The sequence below is a fragment of the Nanorana parkeri genome, unplaced genomic scaffold, assembly GCF_000935625.1.
Source record: "Nanorana parkeri isolate BGI_ZX_2015 unplaced genomic scaffold, ASM93562v1 scaffold460, whole genome shotgun sequence".
Lineage (NCBI taxonomy): Eukaryota > Metazoa > Chordata > Amphibia > Anura > Dicroglossidae > Nanorana > Nanorana parkeri.
In genome coordinates, this window is record NW_017306728.1 from 724385 (window position 1) to 748502 (window position 24118).

The following is a 24118-nucleotide window of genomic DNA, read 5'->3' on the forward strand; positions in this document are numbered from 1 at the left end:
GACATATGGGAAATTGTCACAATATGAGAGCAGCAATATTTGAGCAAAAAGTCATGATAATATGAGAGCAAGAAATGGGCAACTGTGTCAATATGCAAGCAACGAATGAGGGTTCAAGGAAATACACAGGCAACAAAAGGGCATTGTGACAACATGTGGTAAATAACAATAACAGCAACTGTGTCGTCCATAAGAATCAAAATAGTGACGTCTAGACATGTGCAATTCGTTTAGTTCAGAATTGGAATTCGTACGAATCTTCAGAAAATCATACATTTGGGTGCATCTGAATTTCCAAATGACAGAAATAATGAACATTTTGGATGCATCCGAATGTACGAATTTCCAAAAATTTGTACGCATTTGAATTTGGATTTTTGTTTCTGTGGACTGTTAACCAAAAAATGTTTTTTTTTCTTTTCTCCATCACTTTGCTCTAATAAATATTTGTTCTCAATTAACGAATATTCGCCCGAATCCAAATCCTGAACCGGATTGACTTTTGGACCCGAATCCCGAAATAACAAAAAATCTAAAATGAAACAAAACAATTTTTTTGCCATCTTACATGTCTAGTGACAACAATTCTGACTATAACAGTGATAAAAACCCCTCTTTCCCGTACTTTTACTTCAGGCAAATCCTCATGGAGATGCTTCAGTGCTGCAGAGGCCAATCACAAGCTTCATGTATCCAGGAGTGTCTGGAGGAGGATAGAGTAAAACCAGCAGCTCCTCCAGATCTATCCTCCTCCTGAACATTGGCTCCCGGCTCCTAGTTTACAGGAGCATTGACACTGCCATCACTACTCCCAGCTGTGCAGATCATGCATGCATATTCTGACCATTCTTTAATGTCTATGACCAGTTTTAAATTGACATTAGTGATGTGTAGTGAGAAGATTCAGCAATTGTTTGCCAAGTCAGGTAACAAGTATTACACTGATATGACAAAGGTCATTTCCAAGTATATCCGATCCTATTAATATAAAATATCTGCAAACATGCCCAGTTATAGGAGAGGGAGGGTGTAAATATCATATCATATCATTTATAATATGTGATGTAATTCTGTGCCACCGCTTTAACTTTCACATCTCAGAGAAAATCAATAAAGTAACTGATTGACAGAGTGGTTAGGACATGTCTCGTGTTGTATTTATTTAGCCAGTTCATTCTCCCAGTGAAGGAGCTTTGAGCTGTGACTGACAGTGATCCCGGTGTACGAGGAATTCCGCTTATACGGTAAGATCGTATAATATGCAGTTACTATGTGAAAACCAAAGATTTGATATTTGTATCTCTTAATATCCAACAGCTGTATGTTCTACATCTGTTCGTAAATGTGCCACATGTGTAGCAAGGTTCCAATGTGTGATATCGGGTTAAGCCCATATAAAAATCATATTCACTGAGTAATGAGCAGTGAAAAATCAGTGGTATAGGCTCCTTGGTAAATCTACTCTGTGCCGTGTGGCAGATTCAGTGTGGCCAAGGCCAATGTTGTGTGGCAATAATCTGAACACTGATAGACTCTATGGAAATAGTGGTGCATGTCCAAGTTCACTTGCATTTAAGGAGCCACATACATACATGAAATAGTCACAAAACATTAAAGATGTCTTAATATATTTTCAATCTCATATCAGTCTCACATTTCAGAAGTTGTTTTCAATCACTTTAAAAATGCAGCTTTCATTAAACAACACCTGCTGATCCCCCAATGAAGGTCCTTGTTCAGACACTTCCTGGTATAGGGTGACAACCCTCTGTTCCTGTCTCCCAACTGTGTTTCTGAGTTGTCACCAGATAAGAGTGTGCCCCTGCTAAAGACTAGAAATGTCCATGTTAAATCACATTGTACATGCATGGTTCACCTTTGTCACTGTCAGGAAACTGGTCCTGAACAATGATGCGCAGTTGACAATGGAGTGCATGTAGACAGGAAGTGGCTCCCGTGATGGACCATAACTTTAATACATATTAGCTATTTTCATGTCAGATTGTAGTCCATCACAGGAGAGTTTTGGATCAGTGACTACTTTACAACACACACAGGGACCATGGGGAACAAAAGTAGCCCCCCCCCCCAGAAGGAAGGACAGTGTCAGCACCAATTCAGAGATGATATGAGGATCTACGGCTGAGTGATACACAAATAAGATACATTTTTGTTAATAGTTAAGGGCCATGAATGTATTTTAAGATTTAACTCCTGAGTTTATTGTTACGTTAGGTTTGAAAATAAAAGTATTTTTTTAGGTAGCTTTAGCAGCAACACGTGATGTCTCAACAAGTGGTAATAGACAGTGCTCAGTTTCCCATGTATTCTTCATCAGTAGTTTGCCTATTAGTCCTAGCAATGACTAGTATTTACTAACAGGATTTGCCCCTATAGAATGCAATGGGTTTGCCGCTAAGTTCAAGATTTTCTCATTCCTACTATACACAAGTTCAATAAACCACCAGGTATTGATTGACTGTGAAGTATAAACTGAGCAGTAAATCTACAGCTTAAATGCAGTTTATTAAAAGATCAAACTGGAATAGAATTGACATGTGAAAAAGCTACAGCAAATTCATTGAAAGCTTTTAAATATTTCAATCAGGGCAATCTTCATCCCATCTCCATGCAGTTGATCAAAATCATTTAATGTCTTGGATTGCTTTACATCTTCAACAAAAATGTAACTGAAAGTTTAATTGCTCTCTCAAACAGCCAAGTCCTACTACACCTGAGGACATTAGTTGCATAATGATTGATAAACTGCTGAGCAGGTTATGTAAGTTGTTGTGCACATTTTTCTCATGAATTCATTTTTAATATTACAGCAAATACATATGTTTTTATTAAACAGAAAGCAGATAGGAAAAAAATGGCTGCAACAATCAGAGACCATGGAGTAGAAGTATGTGTTCCAGAGTTTGTACAGATGAATAACCTGGCCTGTGAGTCTGTTGGAGGAAAGGTAAACATGAGAGTACAGGATGAACGCTCATCAGATCTGAAACACTCTGAACCCAATTCCCTCCCTCTCCCCTCTCCCCCCACCCCGGGGGCCCCACTGTTTTTTTTATACTTGCCTTTTCCAGATGTCTTTTGGTTGGTCACATGATGTACAAGGTCTTCTTCCTCTTTGGATCTTCTCCAGCGGTAGGCTGTCCTCAATGATGTAGAGAGCAGAACTGATGTGACAAATCTGCATTATTGTATATGAATGCAGGGCACCATGTAGGGTCTGTGATGCCTTGCGCTCACAGGACGTTCTGTAACACTGGGAGTCATTCAGCCCGGAAAACTTAGAACCTCTAGTAAGTGAAAGGAATTAAGACACAAAATTGGAGAGGAAATTAGTATTGTAGCTTTTTTTGAATTGCTCTTTTTGCTTTAAACCCCTGATAAGAGACAAGCATGTGTTGTAAATAAGGGCTAGAGCTAGGAGCCAATCAGGCTCTCCTGCAGCTTACATGTGCTGACTTGAAACATGCTGACAGAAGAGAAGAGCAGAGTGGTGACTCTTTAGTGTGCTGCTGCTCCTACATTGTCCAATCAGTCTGGGGTGTGTTCTTGATCAAACTGTGGAGGTGGAAGGTTTGGTTGTGTTGTCTGGAATGATACATGAATAGCAAACTCGGGGGCATAGAATTACATACCTTTTGACAGATAAAACCGGTCATGTACAGCATATGTATTTGATCTGTTTATTTATCTGTCAACCCTCACCATCACAACCACCCCAAGCTTGTGCTCTGGCTCCTAGCTCTTGCCTCTCCAGTCAGCTATGCCTTCTCTGCATCTGTTGCACTGTTCCATTGTCATTTGCTGCTCCCCTATCCCCTCCAAACCTGTCATGAATCACTTTGACTCTGCATCATCTATTACCCCCGGTCCACAACCAGCTCCCATTCTGCCTCCTCAACTACATCAAGTCTAGGCTTAGCCACCATTCAGTCTTCTTGTTCTTCCATCATGGTTTGTGATCAGCTCAAACTCAGCATATTGTGCCATTGGACTATGATAAGCTCCAGCTCTGCCTTTACTCCCATTTGTCTATGATAAAATCCCTCTATACCTTCTATACCCCCAGCTCAATGTTCAGCTTATATTCTGTCTGCACCCGTGATCAGTTCAAGTGGGGTTAAACACTAGACTATTACGTATCCAGCTAAAATATTGTCTGATTGGCCAGTGATGTTTGCCCATGTGTTATATATTTCTCAGAGGCCCAATTTTTTTAGAATGAATTAACCTTTTAATGATCGGGAACACATTTGCTAGCAACAGTAAAAATTGAGACATTAGTCTGTATAGGTTATGTAAGGGCATTCTTTTCCATTTAAAAAAAAAAAAAAAAACATAATATTTTCCTATTCCTTTTTTTGAAATTGTGAGCAGTGAAGCTTGCAACATGTACAGTACATAAACAAGTTATTTTTGGAGTCCAAGTGTTTCTGTCCAGTGACCTGAAAACTCTGCAATGTTAAGTATTAACATACTGCTGTCTTAAAGTTATCTAAAAAACCTTTCTTGCAGAAACCTTTTTCATTCTTTAAAGGTACACTTCAGTCAAAAGTAAAAAGAAAATTATATCTAAACCCCAAAATATAAATGTCATTTCCTGACATCTGCATGGCATCACACTAACAGGTTAACCTCACCTCCTAAAGTCATAGGACCATATATAAATAAATGTCTGTTCCCCCTGGAGGGCCATGTTCATGTTTGGCTTTCTCCTGTGATCATAAAGTGAAACATGAAAATGAGTGAAGATCTCCTTACCTACCACAATAATCCTTTAGCAAAGTCTGCTGCTAAATAGCCAAGTGAAGGTCTTCTGATATGCCTCCAATTAAGTCATTTCAGAGGGTTCTGGGTGGATGGTCCTCATAAAAATTGCCCCCTGCTAACATCATGGTATGGTGAGATTGCTTCTACAAAGGTTTACTTCTCAATCCAGGTTTGCTAATTACGTTTTGCTAGTGAGTTTTGCTAGTTAAGAAAATGCTTGAAGCCTTAGAGTGCAAGTGGAATACACATTGTGAATTCTACTAAATGGTCTACCATTTCCCCCTTCCCCGGTCACAACAGTAGTGCAATCTGATTGCAGGGAAAACCTTTACCTGATATTGTTCCACCTAAGTAGCTGTGAATAGAAACAGCTCTTTTCTTACCAACTATTTGCTATGGCACAGTTAGGTCATTGATTATGTACCATACCTAGTCAACCCCATTCATACTGTTCCTATGAAACAGTCACCTTATGAAGACTATCCAGAACAAAGAAGGTAAGGACCATCTGGATAAGTATTAACTACATGTTTGTTGTACCTTGGATTAAAAATATAAATGTGGTCTTAGACTTGCTATGCCTGACCAAAGATCAGGACAAGCATCAAGAGGCAGAAAATCCAGACAAATACATTCAGCACCCATTCCTCATCACCGGACGTGGGCAAGGTCCAGATCCCCATCAGCATATTATAGTAAGAGACATTGAGCATGTCTCGACAGGGGGGCACTGAATAAAACACAGTGAGAATTTTTTATTTGAGGCTTTGTTGGAAAAAGACGCGGAGAATAAGCAATTGGTATCCCTTATAAAGCAAGTTGTACAAGATATTTTGAAAGAGTTTGCTATATCTTCTACCTCAAGTTATACAGTTTCTGACACATTCATGACACAAGCCATAGACTTCCGCACAGATCATCTTGGTTGGTTGGAACCCACCAACCAACATTCTTCAGATGAGAATGTGTAGAATCAGTATGTGGCAGCAGGCTTTGACTTTTTGCTGATTCAGCCTAATGAAAAACGTATAAAACAGCCTTGTAGTGGGAGAAGTCACCTCAGTCTCCTAGAAGTCAAAATAAATGCAATAAACATCTTTAAAAGGACCACCCTTTAATGTATGGGGTAAAGAAAAGACCTGGTGTGGGATGGGTTACAGTGGAACACAAAACCCTCTCTATACAATCTCCTGGCAAAATGATATCCTCTAAAGAAGGATGAAATCAAGCACCTTACCATCCCATTGCTAGTTGATGAATCACTTATGTGTCTAATGAGACACATCACTCTACCTATAGACAAAGTGGTAACATATAACGATATTCTCCACCAGAAAATAGACAAAGATCTTAAGAAAAGTTACTGTATCTAGCATCAGGAAACGCCTTCCTGCCGGCAGTTGTGATATCAGCAGTGAAGGCCAAGAGAGTGTGGCTTAATAACACTAAATCTGCAATCCATTAGAAATGCATATGGATAATTTCCTCATTAGAGGAATTGAAGTTGACAAGATAGTATGTAGGAGAGGCAGCCATAGATATCAGAGCGCTTCCTCATGCTCCATGATGTTCACAGTGACCTCAAAATAGCACTATGGCTAGGACATTGTGTGTCTGACCTTTCCTCCAACAATGATTGATGTAAAATATCCTATAAGGGTAAAATACTGTTTGGGGACAAACTAGATGCAGCCATCTCCAAGCGACCAGGAAAAGCCGCAGACAGGCGCATAATAAGAAAGAAGAGGTGCCAACCAAGAAGAATTATGGTGAAAAAGGAGCGTGGTACCAGAGATTATAAAACTGTAAGAAACTGGAAATCAGCAAAGTCCTCTTTTCAGGGGGCCTCAAAACCATACAACGTTCCAGCTAAGAAAACTCCAAGTACTTTTGAAATTGGGGCCACCCAAGACTGCCTGGCGGGAGTAAGATTTCTACACTTCAGCCAGGTTTGGGCAAAGATCTTTTTTTAAACCCTTGGATAGCCAAAAAGTAGTAGTAGGTCACAGTTGGTATTTCTGACGCACTACAAAAAAATCTATTCATTCCAACCCATCCACCCCATCCAAGAAAGATGTCTTACTACAATATGTACTCAATTTCCTTATTCAAAGAGCAGTTGTGAAAGTACATACAAAAAAATAAAACAAGATGGAGCCGGTGCAAATTATAGTTATCTTTCTGGGTGATTTGATGCTGCCTATAGTCTTAAAAGAGACCTACCTGCATGTGCAAATCGATCCTTTTATTTAAAAGTTTCTTGGATTTGCTGTCAGAGAAGAACATTAGCCGTTTGTTTGCCTACCCTTTGGACTGTCCACATTCACATGTACCCTTTGTAAAGTAATTCTAGTTGATATCACCAAGCTCAGACTGCAAGGTATAAAAATATTTCATTATCTAGATGATGTTCTAGTAGTGGCACAGGACAAACAGACTCTATTACACCATCAAGATCAGGTATTATGCACTCTGAACAAATCCGGTTGGCTAATAAATTACAAAAAAGCAACCTAACACCCTCCAAAATCCTAATATACAATTGAGTGCACTTTATTACTAGAATAACCTCCATCTCACTACCAGAAGAAAAAATCCCAGTTATTCAGAAAAGAAAAACTGGAGTTCTCATGGCTTCTCAGCTATCTGCAAAAGAGTGCCGCAGAATAGTAGTAGCCTCGGTGGCAATGCTGATGACAAGATGGGTGCAGTGGCAGCTTTGTTACTTTCAGTATGGCTTCCTCTGCAAGTAGAAAAAAGCAGCCTCAGACAACAAATAACCATTACTTATAGAATGAGAACCAGTCTATGGTGGAGGGCCTACGGGGAGAACTTTGTTGAACTTTCACACCCTCCTCCCCATCTCTTGGACAGTTCTGTACAGCATTGCAAGCACCAGAGAATACGGAGCCTACTGCCAGGGCAACCTAACCCAGGACAGATAGCCATTCATGGAATTATAAGCAGTATGGGAGGTTCTGCAGGATTTTTCCTGTCTTCTAAGAGGGTGATACATGAAGATGCAGTTGGAAAACAGAACAGCAATTTATTACATAACAAAGCAGAGTAGCTTGTACACTCACCTCTTGCTCTGGTAAAACTCAAACATTTTGGATTTCCCCATCCTTTTTGGTCAGCAGGACAAATCGAGAGAGTAGGGCCACAACTAAAACATTTTACCTTTATATGCACTAGTTGGCAACCCCAGGAGCCCTCGTTTGCTGCAGATTATATAATGGAACTGCTAAGAGCTAAATACAAAGTACTGAATTTCATAAAAGAGTGAGAATTGCCATGGGCAATTTGCATAGCCAATCTGTGTAACTGCATGGGTGCTGTAGGTGAATAGGCACTTAATGAGACTGTAGGATCTGGTTCCATATCTGCATTGGTCATTTCACTTGTAAGATGTGGTCAGGGTCACGTTTTATACTGTCAAAATGTTACTTCTGAGCAGCACTTGCAGAATATATGACTCAAGCTGTGATTATATAGTAAATCTTGCATAAAATACAAAACTGCTTATCTGCTGAGGTTTGTCTATCCATATGTAAAGTTCCTAGCCTTAAACATATAACAGGGAATATGAGAAAAGTAGCTTGCAGAACTGACATTTTGCATTTTTAAATTTAAAATGAAATAATAGAACTAAACTCCAAAAGGTAATTTTTTTTCACTGCATTTTCAAGACTACTTGACTAATTTTCTAATTTCATGTTCTAGGTGTTATTTGCAACTGACGATTGGTTTGCTGCTGCAGAAAATTTATTGAAAGTAAGTTTTAAAAATCTTTCTGCATATTATTTTTATTTCAAGAAAAAATATTAGGAATGTTTTCTAAGATCCAGCAGTCAAGTAAGTGTTTTAATTTTAATTTTCTTTTAAACCTGACCCTTTCGGTTTGATTTATTAAAGAAAAAAGTACATACAATTGTGCAAGAACTAGCTGTTGTAGCATGCACTGCTGCACAGATTCCAATGATAAATACTCATAAATACGCTCTTACCTATGACAGCTTAGTGTACAGATTATTTAGCATGTTCTTTAGCTTGGAGTATGTGTGGTTCATTGTTTAGTGAGCCAGTAACATTCATTTTTATTTTAACTTCAATTCATTTTACAGAAAAATGTTGGCAGGTGCATTCTGAGGTGCACCATATATGAGCAAAGGCACAGAGACAACATTATTTGGGTGTTCAATGTGCACACCACACTAAGGCTGTACGGTATGCACCAAACACCAGTGTACAATCGGGTAGATCGAAGCAAAAAAACACAAAAAACAAAGGGAGACACCTTCTCCTCGTGCATTAATACAAATAAATGGAATTCAATCCAGAGTAAGAAAACTACTCAAATATTGTAAATATATGCCAGAAAACCTTCAAGATGCTCCAAATTGCAATACTGCAATAATCCAGAAAAAGGACCATGAAGAGATGTGCCTACCAACTGACGCGTTTCAGGGAAATGTCCCCTTCCTCAGAGTTTAGCCCTTCCTTAGAGCTCTGAGAAGGTGCTATCTCCCTTTGTTTTTTTGCATGTATCTTGAGGACGTTTCCCCGGTGGCCTAAAGGACAACTGCCCTCCTGTGTGTCAGTCATCTTCAAAGATCGCCAAAGGGAACTCACTTATGGTTTTCTGAGCACTGGAAGAGTGTGACTGAAATCGGGTAGATAGGTTCAGTGGCTGTGGTCATTGGTGTGTGCATGGTGGCCTAGAGTACCCCAATGCTTTTTATTTAGAGAATCAGGCCCTGTTAGTCAATTTTTTTTTATTAGTTAGTGCTACCAGCTTGGATCCTGTTAACAGTCTAGCTCCAGTATTCTCTAATGATTGCAATGTACACATAGGCACTTACTCTTAGTGGGCCCTCTCCCCCACTGCTTCAACTTCTCAACCCAATCAGCCAGGGTTCTTCCTGCACCTCTGCACTGCGGACCACATCCACTGGAATAGCCACACATTGCCACGGTCTCCATTTAATAGAATTTGCATTGAAAAAAAATGAAGGCCGCAATGCACATGAACAGGAGCCACACCGGCAGACTTTATAGAGAAGGCCGTGCAGCACTAAGATCTTGAAGGATAGGAGAGTTCAGTTATAAAAAAGCTGGTGGGGGGCTTTCTAAGGCTAATTGATCTGGAATAAACACATTAGCAGTTACATGATTATGTTTGGTTACAAATACATCATGAAATAAAATGCATTATCTAAAATAGCATTTTGATATTTGTATTTAGAAAAGTGACCCAGAATTTAAGGTTGGCCTCTTTACAGAATATGGCAAATGGATGGATGGTTGGGAGACGAGAAGGAAGAGGATTCCAGGTAATATATAGTGATATATAGACATAGGGGTATATGCCCTATGCCCACATATGTACATAGACACCCTATACCTAAGTGTACCTCACCATTCAAATGCAGAGAGAACTGACCTAGATTTCGACCAGAGGATGAAATTATAGGCTTGGTTCTAAGTAGGCCACAGTTGTCTTCCTGACAAAAGCAAGCAGCCGGGTTGGGGATTTCTAATGCAGCTAAGATCAGGAGAAGTAGGGAGGGTGTACGGGTGAAGATCATACTTCTTTCTTCTCCTTTTGGATTCATAATTATTGAAAGCAAATAAACTGCATTGTACTTGCACCTCCGGTCTTCAGTGGAGTGTCCTTGTTACAATATATACAGTATATATATTTTCCTCCTGTAATTTACGACAGGAAAAAGGGTAAATATCAAGCACAATAAATAAGATCAGCCAGCCCAGCACTGGTAGGGTTAATTATGGTAAACATAGCAAAAGGTAAATGTAATTGTGACATATACAGAGTAGTGCTTAAATCAAATCACTGAGTGCTCTGCCCCCAAAAGATGGTGCAAACTAAAAGGAATACGTTGAACTACTCGAGCACACCAGTGGACTTTGCTTACAAAAGTGTCAAGTGGAACATAGTGTCAAGTGGAACATAGAGAACATAGTAAATTGCGTTTTCTTCTGTCAGGTCATGATTGGTGTATTATTGAACTGGGCGTTCCAGGGATAATTTATGGATTTCATGTGGACACGCAATTCTTCACTGGAAACTACGCTCCTCAAATATCTGTCCAAGCTGCATGCTTGCAACCAGGTAACTGGAATTTCCTATAAAATGGATAGATCCATTGTTTTAATTAATTTATATGGTGATGGAACTTACAAAGTTAGTCAGGCTGAAAAAAGACACATGTCCATCGAGTTCAACCTATAGAGACTTGCTACAGGCCCAGAAAAATAACTTGCTGTAGTCAAGGTTGAATATTGAAGATAAGCCTTATAGTTTTCATGTTTAACCACCCCATGTCTAAAATGTTTTGAGAGAATTCATACCTGGAAGACCCTGCTGTAGCGGGGAACAACAAACTTCTCCCCACTCGCTTGTGCACTTTCCCAGTTCCCTACTGCAGTTATTGCAGCCTATCTGCGGTGCTGAGGCCCACCAATGTTTGCAATACAACAATGGTCTTTGCTTATTAATATATATGCCAGCATGTAGTATCCAAATGGTTGTTTATATTTCTTCATATGCTGCTCTTGAAAAATGGACATGAGACGTATTAGTGGGTGCATTTAGAAACAGGACAGTGCTTTCAGAAATGTGATAAATACATTTGATCCAATCATTTTTTCGGGCATAATGTATAAATTGTGCCTTTTACCCAGAAATGATGTTTTAGAACAAGCACAGCTATGAACACCATTATGACCAAGCGCCTGCTTGAAAAAATATTTGTTAATTTCCAAAGCTAATGATGGCAGCCAGATGTTACGGGCTCACTCAGATGGACGTACACATCCGTATGATGCGTACGCACGTAAAAAGACCCGATCTTGGACGGGACAGGTCGTGTGTAATTGCACCCAGCAGCCTGTTCTTCTGCATGCAATTACACGACTGCATGCAATTACACACTTTCATATGCACACCCGAACCTGCACATCCATGCGGATCTGGGCATCCGCAGTTAGGCGCACACTGTCAGCATTCAAGTGCAGACACCTAGACCCACAGGGATGTGCAGGTTCAGGTTGGCGCATAATAGCATGCAGCAATGTCCTCCATAGGGAGGAACAGGCTGCTGTGCGCAATTACACACAGCACCTGTCCCATCCGGGATCTGGTCTTTTTATGGGTGTACACACCATACAGACATGTACGCCCATCTTAATAGGCCCTACAAATACTTGTTCCGTGATTTTTATTGTGATATTCGTCTTAACTAAAAAATGCAGCTGTAGTACGCTATAGTGAACGCTAGGTGACAGTGCATGTCAGTACACAATGACGTTCTAATGTTGTTCTGCAAAAGTAATTGTTGGTTCAAAGTGTTGTTCCTGTTAGATATTAAATATAGAGTTTGGTGCAGCAGTATGTCTCCTGGGTTGTGACTGTCTCCAGATATCAAGCACTAAAACTGTACAATAAAATATTATAACAGTGAAATATTCATGCTTGCATCACATTATCATGTAAAAAAAACAGTGTAATTGGCTGATACTTGAAGGCTGAAAAATAATTGAATTATTAACTGACATAACAACCTTAAGTAGCTAGCATTTTATACCTACTATAGATTTTACAACAAATGGTAACTGTACTCTCAATTTACAAATAAATAGTCAAATTACATGAGGGTCATAAGACATTTTTTTGCATAGCGATTTTAAAATGATCTGTCTTCAGGAAAAACAACATTGCTGCCACGTGGGGAAAGAATTGGATCTGCTGCCTCAGAGGAAGATTTTCAAATTGCAGAACAGGTAGGAGGAAAAGACACATTCATGTTAAAGTGCATAGAAAATCAATTAAAGGCAAATGGCATGTAGAGGTAACTTGGCTGACAAAGCCAGAATAACATTTCACAACCTACAAGAAAGAAAATGTGGCTCCTTCAGCTCTGCAAATTAACACTTAACACATTAACAACTATACAGTATGTCATGTCCTGTTGTGCTGATTAAAAAGAAACAATAATGATTCTGGTCATTATTTTTTGGATAGGTTGATTAAACGTTAGGTTACACACACATATATACTGTATACTGTATACACTATATCGCCAAAAGTATTGGGACACCCTTCCAAATCATTGGATTCAGGTGTTTCAAACACCTCCATGGCCACAGGTGTATAAAATCAAGCACCCAGACATGCAGATGCTTCTACAAACATTTGTGAAAGAATGGGTCACTCTCAGGAGCTCAGTCAATTCAAGTGTGGTACCGTGATAGGTTGCCACCAGTGCAATAAGTCGAAGCAACTGGGAACAACAGCAACTCAGCCACAAAGTGGTAGGCCACGTAAAATGAACGAGCAGGGTCAGCGCAAGCTGAAGCACACAGTGCGCAGAAGTCGCCAACTGTCTGCACAGTCAATAGCTACAGAACTTTAAACTTCGTGTGGCCTTCAGATTGGCACAACAACAGTGCATAGAGAGCTTCATGGAATGGGTTTCCATGGCCGAGCAGCTGCATCCAAGCCTTACATCACCAAGTGCAATCCAAAGCGTTGGATGCAGTGGTGTAAAGCACGCCGCCACTGTACTCTAGAGAAGTGGAGACGTGTTCCCTGGAGTGACGAATCACGCTTCTCTGTCTGGCAATCCGATGGACATGTCTGGGTTTTTTGGTTGACAGGAGAACAGTGCTTGCCTGACTGCATTGTGCCAAGTGTAAAGTTTGGTGGAGGGAGGATTATGGTGTGAGGTTGTTTTTCAGGGGTTGGGCTTGGCCCCTTAGTTCCAGTGAAGGGAACTCGAAAGGCATCAGCATACCAAGACATTTTAGACAATTTCATGATCCCAACTTTGTGGGACAGTTTGGGGATGGCCCCTTCCTGTTCCAACATGACTGCACATCAGTGCACAAAGCAAGGTCCATAAACACTTGGATGAGCGAGTTTGGGGTGGAGGAACTTGACTGACCTGCACAGAGTCCTGACCTCAACCTGATAGAACACCTTTGGGATGAATTAGAGCGGAGACTGCGAGCCCGGCCTTCTCCTCCTACATCAGTACCTGACCTCACAAATGCACTTCTGGAAGAATGGTCAAACATTCCCATAGACACACTCCTAGACCTCGTGGACAGCTGTCCCAGAAGAGTTGAAGCTGTTATAGCGGCAAAGGGTTGGCCAACTCAATATTGTAGCCTACGGACTAAGACTGGGATGTCATTACATTTCATGTGAGTATAAAGGCAGGCGTCCCAATACTTTATATATTTATTAGGGATGTCCCGATGCCACTTTTTCAGGCCCAAGTACAAGTACATCCCCTCATGTACTTGCCGATACCAATTACCGAGACTTTTTCTTAAAGGGACAGGTGACTTTAAATGATCCAGCCTTGGAGATAAAGGATGGGTCATTGCCATGACTCATGTAATGTCCTGTGTTTTTTTAACAGGCTGTAAGAACATCTTACCATGTAAAAAAACTGGGTGCTCCACCTGCTGGCTAAAAATACAAATTATTAACATGCATTATTTCCTATTTACCTGACTAAAAAAGAAAAACATTTTTTATTATTTATTATTATTTATTTTTATTTATTTATTTCAGACATGACCATAAAAAAAAAAAAAAATGTTAAAACACTATACATTCTCTGTAAAACAAAAGATAAACCTTTCCTAAAAGAAATACACTTTAATGAATAGGAACAGTAAAACAAAATGGACTCTTCAATAAAGTGCAAAAATGTAGAGGAGAGAATGCCAAAAAAAAATATTTTTCCTAAGAAGGACACCTATTCAGAACATGAAGGAATTAGTAAACATGTTTCCCTCTTTCCTGAAGGGTGACTTCAGCTATTGGATAACGTATTGATTCTCCAACCAATTCAGAGGAGCAGTGAAAGCTTTTGTTCATTATAGTATGTATATAACACACCATCTAATAACATAAGGAAGATACAAACAAATCTACATAGCAATCATGGTTTGGCAACAACTAGTTCTATGTTTTGTTTTGTTTTTTAATCAGGAGAACTTTAACAATGGTAACCTGTCATTCTCATTTGTTGCAATCAATCAATAAATGAGGTGTTTACAAATAAGAACACAATCAATTGACAAGCGGACCAGATGGCAGATTATACAGGAGGTATTCATCATGCTTCGGAAGTCATATCTGAAGAAGTGGTATTTCTGTCATATGTACATCATCGCCTTTAATACCGATACTTTTTTTTTTTTTTTGCCTATAAAACCTTGAAAAACCCAGAATGGTGTCCTCCACACTCAGCATATTTAACATTTACTATGCCAAGCTAAAATCATACACAAGTGTAAGAACTCAGAATCATACGGGTCAAAGGACATCCATTTGTATTGAATTGTATGCACAGGAAGGAAAACACTATTTAATTTTGAATGTAAAACCAAAACTGTTTTTGTATTTTAGCTTTAGTTAGATTGAGAAAGAATTTGAACCCCTATCAGGTTTTACTGCTATTTGGGGCTTTATTAGAGAGTCTTCCTCCACTCTCTGTCTTGTTGACAACGTTTTATCAGACAGAAAGTGAGAGGTAATCTGCAACTTAAATATTTGTTTTAAACAGAACTCTGGATACAAAAATTTATTACCCTTGCAGTGGGGCTACCCACACACTGCAAGGGTTAAGTGTTCCTTTTTGCCTAGGGTAAAAAAAAAAGTTATACACACCCAATCGTCCGAGGCGGCTTGCTCTTAGACTGTCAAGCAAACGTGACTGTGCGGCTTTCACATTTTCTGCAGAAGACGTGTATCTAAATCTCTGCTTTCAACCTTAGTGGTTAGACAGGTTTTTTTGCATGCTGGCTGGTAAGTGTGCCTGGAAACGTTTTGCTATTTTACTGTTTGAAGCCCTTCCATGTGCACCTTGCTGTAAAGCTGGTAACAAGTTGATGAGTGCGTTTTCCATTTGTTTTGCTTGACTGATTTGGTGCAGTGACGCATGGGGGGGTCTCAGCTGCTGTTGTGATGTGCGGGGTCCCTTGTGCGTACCTGCGCCTTTAAGGGAGTTTGGGCTTCCTCCTGACAAACCTGCACCCAATTTAATATTTTGCCCCATGTGCTCCAAGATGGAGACTCTCATAGTTTAGAGTTAGGACAGAAACTATATGGAAGTGCCTTGACGTGGCTGTGCGGCTTTCACATTTTCTGCAGAAGACGTGCAACTAAACCTCTGCTTTTAACCGTAGTGGTTAGACAAGTTTTTTTGCATGCTGGCTGGTGAGTGTGCCTGGAAACGTTTTGCTGTTTTGCTCTTAGACTGGTCCCTGGAGCCTCCCTCCTCCTCCACTGCAGTGGTCTAAGGTCCCCGAATCATCACAGTTCATATACTGCCTATAGGACGTGAGGATGCAGAGGTACACACTGTTGCTGCAGCGGAGGAGGAGAGAGGAGAGTGCTGTCACAACCAGCCAGCTTGGAGGATTGGGAGAGTATAACCTTGTTATTTTTGACCCTAGGAAAAAAATGAGCACTTAACCCTTGCAGTGCAGGGGTAGCCCCACTGCAAGGGTTAATAACATTTTTACCTGGAGTTGTTTTTAAGAAGAATAAGGGAATTCTAGCACCCTCCTCAGCTTTTATTACAGTCTGTTGCCCTATTGCAAATTTTCCCTCACTTCCTATCTTGTGAATCCATTGATAGTGTGATTGTAAGTGAGGAAAAATCTCCCTAATGAAGCCCTGGATAGCAGTAAAATCCAATTGGGGTTCTAATTCTTCCCTTTTCTGTCCATATTTTGTTTTTTTAAGTTTTGGCTTGACATTCACTTTACAATTACTCACTCTACACAAAAGGTATTTTAGAATTCAATAGCAGATATTTCAGCTTCTCTACGTCTTGGATGCTTCAGCAGTAAGATCTCCCTACCAGATTTCCTTTGACTCGAGTCCTACACAATGGGGTGTGTTGGGTTTTACCATGAAATATATAATAGATTCAATTAAAAATGTAACTGGGAGATTGGAAACCCTTCATAATGGCCACAAATCCAAGGACTCGGGCACAAAGATCTCCCCAATAGAGCCCCTCAGAGATAGAGGAAACTAACAGATTGGTTTGGGGTGCAGTGATCCTTTAATTTTAAAAGCTCAGTTATGCCTCCAGCAGTTAGTATGGATAGGGGGCATTTAAAGCTGGCCATACACGCTAAACTGTGTGGATAGAGGAATCTCCCACTTGGTCAAGCTTCAGTATCTTGCTAGTCAGCCCCGCTGGCTCTCAAAATACCTGAATAATCTGATTGGATGCAGGCATTGATCGGGTATTTTGAGAGCCAGCGGGGCCGAATAGCAAGATACTGAAGCTTGGCCCAACGGGAGATTCCTCCATCCACACAGTTTAGAGTAGATGGAGGAATCTGTTGCAATTTTTCCATCTGACCATAGAAAATCTGCAGATAATCTCTAGGTGTATGGCCAGCTTAACCACAGGCCCTAGACTTAAAAATAACTTGACTTTCTAATAAGTAAACACAACAGTTTTTGCTCACTTTCTGACTGTGTGTGTCTAATTGAAACTTCATGTAGAGCCTTATGAACAGGAAAAGAGAGGGTATGCCATTGCTCTAAAGCATCCATCTGTGTGTATGCCCTGAAGATCAAATAACAGTACATTAAAAAGTGTCAATATGACTCAGCAAGATTGGTAGACAAAAAAAATGCAACTGTGCCACCTGCTGGCTGCAAGTGGTAAATGTGAAATATGAATAAACAATATTTTATAATATTTCTAACTATAAAGATAAAAAAAAAAAAAAAAAGGTTTCATTTTTTAATGCTGAACATAATAAAGAGGGAAAAAAATCATATACAAAAACACCATTTATGCTTTGTAATTTATGTTACCAACTTGTCCAATTGTACCATAAAATGTCCTTCAAAGTTTAACAGTTTCTTTTTTTTTTTTTAGTTTAAAACAGAAAACTGGGACTGTCCTTTCAAAATGACAAAGTTAAATCCAGGATACGGGGAGAGTTGTCACCACTACTTCCCTGTCAGAGTCTTTTAAAAATGACAAAGTTAAATCCAGGATACGGGGAGAGTTGTCACCACTACTTCCCTGTCAGCTCAAGGAAAAGATGGACGCATGTTCGCCTTAACATTTATCCAGGTGACTGGAACCACGCAGAACTGTGAGATGTTTGTCAGACATGATGCAGATTTCCGGGCTCTTCCTGGGATTTAATTTCTGCTGTAAAATGAATTCCAATCTTTTGAAGCTGCCGGTGCCTTGTGTCAGTACTGTCACAGATGAGCATTGAAGCTGATCTGTTACTTTTAGTTCTACTTATTTGTGTGTCAGATCTGCAGATCTTCTCTTGTTTACTCTATTTAAAGTCAGTGCAACATGCAGCTCCCTGCCCGACCAATGCTTTTCCAAACTAGTCGCCAATTGCCTGGCCGCTATTGAAGCTGTTTTTCTTGTTGTTTATCCATGTAACAGTCTTTGGATTGTCCCTGCAAATCCTTGTTTGCTGTCTGCACTGACCTTCAGCTTGTCCCCCAGTATCCATGTCTGCAGCCTGCCCTGACATTTGGTTTGTTCTCCGATATCTGTATCTGCAGCCTTGACCATCGACTCGTCTCCTGTTATTTATGTCTGCAGCCTGCCCTGAACTCTGGCCTTGTCTACCATCATCCACTATTAGCAGAGTAGGGTGAACCTAGGGGTTGCGACCTGGGGCCAGCATGCGGCACAATACATTTCCACCATCAAGCCCTCCAGTATTCCACTTCGTCCGGACCTTCAGTCATCTTCTGCCAAGCCCAGCTTCCAGTCTTAATACACTACTCGCACCTGTCTCACCAACTTAAGTGTTCCAAGAGTGTATCCCGGGTCCACATCCTTGAGTTTAATCCTAACACCTTGGTTCTTTTAACAGTGTAATGCAGGCAGTGGGGCACATAATTGTTCACAGAACTGTCCAATGAGCTGAACTGAAGAAATGCTAAAGTAGAAAGCTCAAAGGCAACACCCCCTTTTTTTGTATTTTATAATATTAGCACACTGTAAAATGTTTGATCACTTACTGTAAGGATCTCTGTGGATATCTTAATATCTTGTTTATATGTTTTTACAGATGGTGGGATAGCAAGATTTAAAGTGTATGGCATTGGACAGAGAGACTGGACCTTGTGTGGTCCAAACAATCTGGAGGATCTTCTGTCAATGACTAATGGCGGTGTCTGTCTTGGGTTCAGTGACGCACACTATGGACATCCTCGGAATCTCATAGGTATCTACAGAGCCATCTGATAATTGCCTTCATATGCTATAAATAATGGACACATCAGATTATGAAAATTAGTGAATATTTATTTCACTTTGCTTCATATGATTTAATTTCTATAAGTGTGTTGAATTATTATACAGGAAAAGGAAGAGCAGCTGATATGGGTGATGGCTGGGAAACAGCGAGAAGACTAGATCGGCCTCCAATAATAAAGGTAAACAAATAAACCAGATTATACATTAAAATAGATAAAAACCCTTCCAGAATGACACTGGTTTTGCTGCTGAACACTGAGCAGCATAACTAATTGCCTTGTTTTTTTTCTTTCAATTTTTTTTGTTTGCATTGTCTGAGCAATGAATGTTGGCACTGACCCTAATGATCTCCAATAGAAGTGTATATAACAGGGTAAAAACACAGCAGCACAATCGGGAGGAAGCAATAGATGTTGTCACCCTATAACAGAAAGTGCCTGAACAGGGATCTCTATGGCATAATTACCAGGAATTATTTCCTTGAAAGCGGCAATCTTAAACTAAAAAAATACTTTTCAAATTACATTAACATGCTAAAGAGTGCTACAATTTTATTGACTGGGTTTAAATCCACTTTAGACTTTAATCAGTCTTTAAGAACCACTGAGTTTGCTTGTTTCTATGTATTGACATTACTGTTGTCTATAATCTGAAGAGTTGGTTCTCCTCCAAAAATTCAGCCAAATAAAACATTAAACTTAAAGTTAGAGATGCTGCAATCAATGGGAGACATCTAAGGAGCCATTTGAACATAGGGCCCCTCCTAGCCTGTCTAGGGTACACAGTTCCATAGCTGCCCCAAAGCACTCACTGACCAACTAGTAGTGACCAGTTGGCTGACTTCCTGGCTGCTGATCTTTCACTGGCAGGACATTTATTGATAACATTTGAGATAGAGGGCTAAGGCACAGGACACACGGGGTCTTGTAGACTCCAGAAGGAGGAAAAAAGTACTGTGAATTCAGCTTTGTACTGTAAGATTCTGGATGTTGCAGCTACCAATTTCATTAGGAGATGTCACCATATCTCAGGCCAGGACCAAGCTTTTACCTAGCTCCTCAGGCAGAAGTTCCTCCATGACATTTCCATCCCTAGGCTTCATATACTAAGCCTCAAACCCAGACCTTAATCCTAGCACATGATCACCATTCTCTGGCAGCAGGCAGGAGGCTTGGGGAGACTGACTTCCCCAGATCACACTATAAATATTTATACCCTCTCCCAGATTGCACCACTGGCACAAAAACTACTAGTGATTGGTCATGGAGTTATAAACATTCTTAACTCTGATTAGTGCAGACTGCTACACTATTGCAGGGACATTCTCTAGCAGCATGCAGAAGCAAACTACACCAAAGCTTAGGAGAGACTATCTATCTAGGAGAGAGCTATTAACCAGTCAGACTGACAACTTCTAAATTTAAAGAGACACTCCTGCTTAGGGCAGGTTGGCTACAGAAAGCGGATAGGTGGTTAGGCCTGTCAAGACCTGTTATTATTAATACTGCATTATTGAAAATAGATGACGCTCCTCTGCTACATTTATTGGCCAAAATGCAGTACTACATTACATACATTTCACCTGAAAAGAAAAAAAAATCTAAGAGCATTTGCTTTTGAATCTGTTCAGACAGAATGAATGTTCAGAAAGCTTTGTAGGGTGAATGGTTCTGCAAATTGGTAATAAACAGACTCCTTAGTGTGGTTTGCATGTTTACATGGTGTATTAAATTTATACACCAATATAAAGAGACTGCATTGATACTTGAGTCTCAAAGAACGCCCAGTTATTAACAGCAACAACAGAGGAAATGAGGGTTAAAGTGTGGTGAGTAGACATTCTCCAACAGCCTAAGGTACACAAATCTTGCTACAGGAACTGCTACAAAGAACTGGATTAAACTCGCACTTGCAGTCAGTAGTTTAGAGCAATGGTTCCCAACCTGGGGTATGCGTACCCCCTGGGGTACACAGAGGTATACTAGGGGTACATCAAAAACCACTAATGGTGTAGGTGGTGTGGTCTGGGGCACATATTAACCTTCCTGGCGGTAATCCCGAGTGTGGCTCGGGGGTAAATTTTCTGTACCAAAAGCGGTAACCTCGAGCCACACTCGGGCGTCTTCTGGGTTCCTTCCCTGCGAGCACCGGCATTGCAGGGGGGCGGAACTGGCGAGAAATTCAAAAGTAAAACATAGAAAAAAAAATACTGAGTAGGGATGTCCGATGCCACTTTTTCAGGCCCAAGTACAAGTACAAGTACTTCCCCTCATGTACTTGCCGATACCAATTACCGGTACTTTTAAAATGACTTTAAATGATCCATAGTACAACTACATGTTCTGTACTATGGATCATCATTTAACCTATTCATGTTAGCAGCGGAGAATTGTAACTCTATTGCTGGAGTGTAGTGGAGGTATGTGCTGTATATATGTACTACATATACATTACACACGTCCAGTACACTATAGCAATAGATTTACAGCCAGCCCCGTCCCAGCTTCCCTTACTCACAGTTTCACTCCGATCCCTGTTGCCTCACGCGGTGCCTCTCGTAGTCGGCGCTGGGCAGGATCGCTGCATCGCATCTCGGTGCTCAGCTTGTGGGAGGCGCTCACAATTCTGCCCTGCTAATATGAATGGGTTAAATCATGATCCGCAGTACATATGTCCCGTACACTGCCGTAATAGACTTACAATTCTCCCCTGCTAACATGAATAGGCTAAATCATGATCCATAGTACATAACATGTAGTTGTACTATAGATCATTTAACCCATTCATGTTAGCAGGAGATCATTGTAAATCTAATGCTGCAATGTACGGGACATTTGTGCTGTATATGTACAGTACATATAGATATACAATTCTGCACTGCTAACATGAATGGGTTAAATGATCCGTAGTACAGGGCTACATATCATGTACTATGGATCATTTAACCCATTCATATTAGCAGAGGATAATTGTAAATCTATTGTTGCAGTGCATGCTATATGTCGTATATAGTACTTGTACATATAGAGTGCACTGCAACAATACATTTACAATTATCCTCTGCTAACATGAATGGATTATATGATCCCTAGTACGGGGCTACATATAGATCATTTAATCCATTCATGTTAGCAGAGTATAATTGTAAATGTATTGTCTGCACTGTATGAGCAGTGTGTACTCTATATGTACTCTATATGTAGTACATATAGAGTATATACTGCTAATACATCTAATACAGTGCAGAGAATACATTTACAATTAAACTCTGCAGCATAATAGTGTCCAGTGGGAGGAGCTCCAGGTGGTGTCCTAATTTAGCTGGTTTAGAGGTGCCGGCCAGCGAAATTAGAATCCCACCTGTAGCTCCTCTCGCCGGACCAGCGCTGACTCGCCGCTGCAGGTTTTTTTTCCTTACTTACCTCGCCGAGCGTCGCGTCACTGCTGCTCTGGTGGGCGGCGCTCCAAGCGGGGTCATCTGGCAGTCTCTGGCTACCTAAATTAGGAGCCCACCTGGAGCTCCGCCCACCGGAGCAGCAGTGACGCGACGCTCGGCGAGGTAAGAAAAAAAAACAAAAAAACAGCTTCGGGGCTAGGCATCGGGGCATTTTGACAAGTACAAGTACTTGTCAAAATGCCCTGTATCGGGCCCGATTCCGATGCTAGCATTGGTATCGGGACATCCCTAATACTGAGATAATCATACCGCCAGGGAGGTTAATACTTCAGTACTATAGAAGGGAAGGCTGAACTTGTTTAGTTAGTTCTGTGGCTGCGCTTGGTTTACTGCCACACGGAACTTCCATTGTTCTCCTCAGTGTAGTAAAGAATGATGTCCTCCCCAATGTCTGCTTGATAGTTCTGGCTCTGACATCAGAGCCAGTAGTTGCCAGGGAGAAGGAGATGGAAACAGAGAGCGTACAAGCACAAGGCAAAGGTACCACATGCATGCATACTGGGACCCCGAGGGAACAGTGGTGACTGGGGGACAGTGGGGACTGGGAGCACTACAGGCATAGCGATTTCTATGGTACATGAAAAATCACACAAGAAGACATTATAATTTATATAATGTTGTATGCTGCAGTACAGAACAAATGTACAATATGTGGTTATACCGGTAGTAGTAAAATCTGTATTGTATTTACAGTGAAAGCTTGCTTTCAACATATGCATTCTTCATATAATATATATAGATGCATTTGTTAAAAATGCAGCCCCAAAACCCCAGGGAGCCTCACATCCAGGAAAATTATTTTGGGCAAGCTGCATCATTTATTATTAGCCCCTACTCAACCCTGGTTCCACCCCCATAGTGGGTACAGTTTATGGACATGAACTGCCAAGGGGTACCCAGATGAAAAAAGGTTGGGAACCACTTGTTTAGAGCATTGGAATCTCTCATGTGAGCACTATTTTCTCATTCTTACTTCCTCCCACCACCCTTATCTTTCCTTCTGCAAGTAATCTGGAGCCTTTCTTTAAATTCTTGACTATAGGTTAGTGATATCTTCGTTAGATAGGCCTAGTATTCACTTCTTCAGTTTGTCAGTGACCCCTTGAAAGGATATATCACCATATCATTTTATGACGTTACATGTTTGTAAATTAGGGAAAGGTATTATGTTTCAGCAGTTACATTTTTGCCCTACAGGTGGATGGCAAAGGAATTCTCCAAGTTCCAGGAAATGAATGGACAATTTTTCGTCTTGGTCACCCAGGTCTCATAACACATATTGAAATAGACACCAACCATTTTAAAGGTATGGTCCTTAAACCAGCTTGCGGTTTAACCTGATCTATAGAATATACAATAGGTACAATCAAACCTTATGGAAGTGCTGGATGTACACAAGCAGAAGGTTCTGCTTAAATACACAATCCCTCTCTATCTGCTATTGCATGCAACCTGGCATGGATTCTCAGTGGTAGTCAAAAAGTGAACTTGAATTTCTTATCACCAATCCCTGTGGAAAGTTATTGGAAGGATCATGTATCAAATATTTATTTGTAAAACCGAGATT

General features: G+C 40.4%; 1 protein-coding gene across 1 annotated transcript in view; it reads left to right on the forward strand.

Annotated features, from left to right (window-relative positions):
• The first annotated feature begins 1232 nt into the window (after nt 1-1232).
• The window catches only part of ALLC (allantoicase), a 25362-nt gene continuing 2476 nt past the window's right edge, over nt 1233-24118 (forward strand). Inside the window, 11 exon segments of the mRNA XM_018560512.1 lie at nt 1233-1250; nt 2856-2968; nt 8512-8562; nt 10034-10121; nt 10796-10921; nt 12515-12591; nt 17736-17824; nt 17827-17936; nt 18907-19062; nt 19200-19273; nt 23749-23857. Of these exon segments, the coding sequence (XP_018416014.1) occupies nt 2876-2968; nt 8512-8562; nt 10034-10121; nt 10796-10921; nt 12515-12591; nt 17736-17824; nt 17827-17936; nt 18907-19062; nt 19200-19273; nt 23749-23857 (973 nt within the window). The 5' untranslated portion in view covers nt 1233-1250; nt 2856-2875.